The following is a 3,487-nucleotide window of genomic DNA, read 5'->3' on the forward strand; positions in this document are numbered from 1 at the left end:
ATGGGTTTGATCAAGATGAATCTTACAATGAACAAGAGGAGGAAGTACAATATATGAACAACTTTCAAGGGCAAAGAAACAACTCTCAAGGCCCAAATCAACAACAATAGCGACCTCAAGGTAATCAAGGGAATTGGAATTCTAACAACCAAAGTAATTGGAATGGTTGTAACAATGAAGGGAATTGGAATAGTAACAACAATCAAGGAAATTGGAATGGTCAAAATAACCAAGGCAATTAAAGTGGCAATAATCAAGGATGTTGGGGAGGCAACAACCAAGGGGGGTGGAACAATAATCAAGGCAATCGAGGGCTAGGCTTTCAAAGGCCCCCGATGTATCAACAACCGAGCAACTCACCTCCTTATCATTCCCATGGTCCAGCTCTTCCAATAATGAGATAGGAAGAATTGAGAATATGTTCAAATAAATGATGGAGAGGAATACCGACTTTGATGCTCAACTAGCCTCACACAACACTTCAATTCTCAACTTGGAAGTTCAATTAGGGAAAATCCCTCAAGCTCTAAACACTCGTCCTAAGGGTGCACTACCAAGTGACACGGTGGTGAACCCAAAGGGTGGGAACAACAAGGGACATGCCATGGCCGTTACTACAAGGAGTGGAAAAGGTGGGGATGCACCCACCTCAAGTCAAAGGAAACTTGTGGATGATGAGCAAGTGGTCCAAGAAGATGAGATCCCGAACAAAGTGGTGCAAGAAAATGATGAAGTACGGATTGATATTGATGACAATGTGGTGGAGACTCAAGAGGAAGTGAACCAGTCTAGGGAGCACATTGTTTACATACTGGAACCGGTAGTGCAAAAGGTTAATGCACTAATGCCTAGGCCTCCTCCTCCATATCGTCAAAGGCTTGCCAAGCAAAATGGCGAGAATCAATTCAAAATGTTCATTGACATGATGAAGAGTCTATCTATCAATGTGTCATTGGTTGAAGCTTTGAAGCAAATGCCCGGTTATGTAAAGTTCATGAAGGATTTGGTGACAAAGAAGCAGTCGATGAATTGTGAAACTATAAAGATGACTCATCAAGTGAGTGCAATTGTACATTCAATGGATCCTAAATTGGAAGATCTAGGCGCTTTCACAATCCCTTGTACCATTGGAAGTTCCGAATTTGCTAAATCTCTTTGTGATCTTGGGGAAAGTATCAATATGATGCGCTATTCGGTTATAAAGACTTTGAGAATTGGGCAACCAAGACCCACATCTATGAGATTACAAATGTCCGATCGTACCATGAAGAGACCATTGGGAGTGATGATGACGTGTTGGTTCGTGTTGATAAATTCATTCTTCCGGTGGATTTTGTTATTCTTGATTGTGAGGTTGACTATGAGGTGCTAGTTATTCTTGGGAGACATTTCCTTGCTATAGGGAAGGTGCTGTGTTGATATTGAAGCTGGAGAACTTACCTTCCGAGTTGGTGATGAAAAAGTGGTTTTCCATGTGTGTAAGCCTATGAGACAACCCAATAGCAATGAGGTGTGCTCTTTCGTGGACTTGGTGACTGATGCGCTTGTGGATGAAAAAATGTTGTGATGAATGTTGATGATATATTGGAGGCCGTCTTACTCAATTGTGATGATGAAGAAATGGAGGGTTACGTGGAATGTGTGAACTCTTTGCAAGGAATGGGGTCATATACTTATGAGCCCCACAAATTGTCCTTGGATCTTGAGAATAGAACCACTCCTCCAACAAAGCCCTCAATTAAGGAGCATCTTATCTTGGAGTTGAAGTCATTTCCTCCACATCTTTAGTATGAATTTCTTGGCCCTTGTTCTACTTTACTGGTTATTCTTTCCTCTTGTTTGACTAACGAGTAGGTAGATTCTACATTGGAGGTGTCACGCCCCCTTTTTTCCTCGCGGAGTCTGGGTCTAGACATTTTTGGGACAACTCATTGTGAGCACGTGATTTTTGCCTCACAAAAAACTACTCCAAAATAAATCAAAAATAAAATAAATTTCTTTTAGTGTGCAATTTTTGAATTTGCGTGGTGTGTTATGTCCGTAAATGTTTACTTTGTCATAATAAAATGAAAATTAAAATAAAAATATATGTTTCATGCATATCTAGGATTTAATTATGCATTTAATAATTGATTCAAAATAAAATCACAAAAATATGCACTGGTTCTATTTCAAATGTTTCACTGTGTAATTAATGTTTTATCTATGTGTTAATGGCTATTAAAAGGTAATTAGTATTTTTGTAATGATAATTTTGTTTTTATAATTTTGATTAGGATTTTATTAATTAAGAATAAAATTGAGAAATAGAAAATAGGCTTCAAGTATAAAATAATCGGACCTGGATTGAAATCCAGGCCCAAATAAAACAATTGTCCCTCAGCCCAGTCCAAACAAACCTGTCCGGTCCAATTTACACAAGCCAAAACGACAGCGTTTGGTCACGCTTCATCAAGGACCGTTGGATTGAATCAATCCAACGACGGAGATCTCAACCCCCTTACCCGTAACCCGACCCTTTGACCCGATCCAGCCTGACCCCGAATTTCAACCAAACGACAACATTTGGTTAAGTGGATTGATCTCAACCGTGCATCTTAATTGATCAAACGGATGAGATCAATCCACCCCACCCCTATATAAGGCCCAAACCCCTACCCCGGCCCCTAACTGAACACCCCCCTCCTCTCTACTGTTCATCATCCCTTCCGAAACCAAACCCCTAACCCTAGCCGCCCTTATTCCCCACCGCCTGAAACCCGGCGGCATCAACGCCGCCGGTCACCACCTTAACACCCCAGAACCCCCTGAACACCCTCTATCCGAATATGTTAGCCGCTTGGCTCGAATCTTCCTGAAGGTTCTCGAATCTTCATTTGAAGATTCGAGCCAAACTCAAATCTAAACCAAACAACCCCTAGTTAACACCATAGCACCCCCTAGCATGCCTCGTTATGGATCCGGTGTTTGTTTGGATCGAATCACCTTAGAGCTTCTCGAATCTTCATTTGAAGATTCGAGCCAAACAAGAACTCACCCAGATCTGTTCTAAACTAACACCAAGTCACCCCTAGGTTTCCCTCACCCTTGTGTCATCATTGGTTCCCCTCGAATCTAACCAGAAATGGTTAAGCCACAAATCGAACCTTCAGGAAACCTAGAAATACCAGACTTTTGGATTCTGCCCAAATTAAATAGAAGATTGAGGTTTAATCGACCTTAGTCGAAGTATTTTCAGTGGAAAATACTTCGACTAAGGTCTGTTTGATTTCAAACAAAATCCGAATCCAAGTGGAGTTCTAGTCTGAATAAATTTGAAGGTTCAGAGGTATTTTTCTATTTCTTTTGTGTATTCTACGTGTATTTTTGTTTGTTTTAATAACCTGTTAATTTTCATATTTTTGTTTGATTAATTCTGTCATTTTTGTCTCATACCCGTAGGTCTGATCAAATAAATGAATTGTTTCTGTTGGTTATGTTTGTTCAC

General features: G+C 40.3%; 1 protein-coding gene across 1 annotated transcript; it reads left to right on the top strand.

Annotated features, from left to right (window-relative positions):
* Positions 1–433: 433 nt before the first annotated feature.
* On the top strand, positions 434–1,567 carry LOC138869037 (uncharacterized). Its single transcript, XM_070146625.1, has 2 exons — positions 434–1,282; positions 1,403–1,567. The coding sequence occupies exons 1-2, from the start codon at positions 434–436 to the stop codon at positions 1,565–1,567; spliced, it is 1,014 nt and encodes a 337-aa protein (XP_070002726.1).
* The last annotated feature ends 1,920 nt before the right edge of the window (positions 1,568–3,487 follow it).

The sequence above is a fragment of the Nicotiana sylvestris genome, chromosome 5, assembly GCF_000393655.2.
Source record: "Nicotiana sylvestris chromosome 5, ASM39365v2, whole genome shotgun sequence".
NCBI classification, from domain to species: Eukaryota; Viridiplantae; Streptophyta; class Magnoliopsida; order Solanales; family Solanaceae; genus Nicotiana; species Nicotiana sylvestris.

Excerpts from the sequence above, each read along its gene's own strand:
- LOC138869037 (XM_070146625.1), top strand. The coding sequence starts at position 434 with ATGGAGAGGAATACCGACTTTGATGCTCAACTAGCCTCACACAACACT. Across the intron at positions 1,283-1,402 it reads CCATGAAGAGACCATTGGGA|GGAAGGTGCTGTGTTGATAT; the intron begins GTGATGATGACG and ends TCCTTGCTATAG.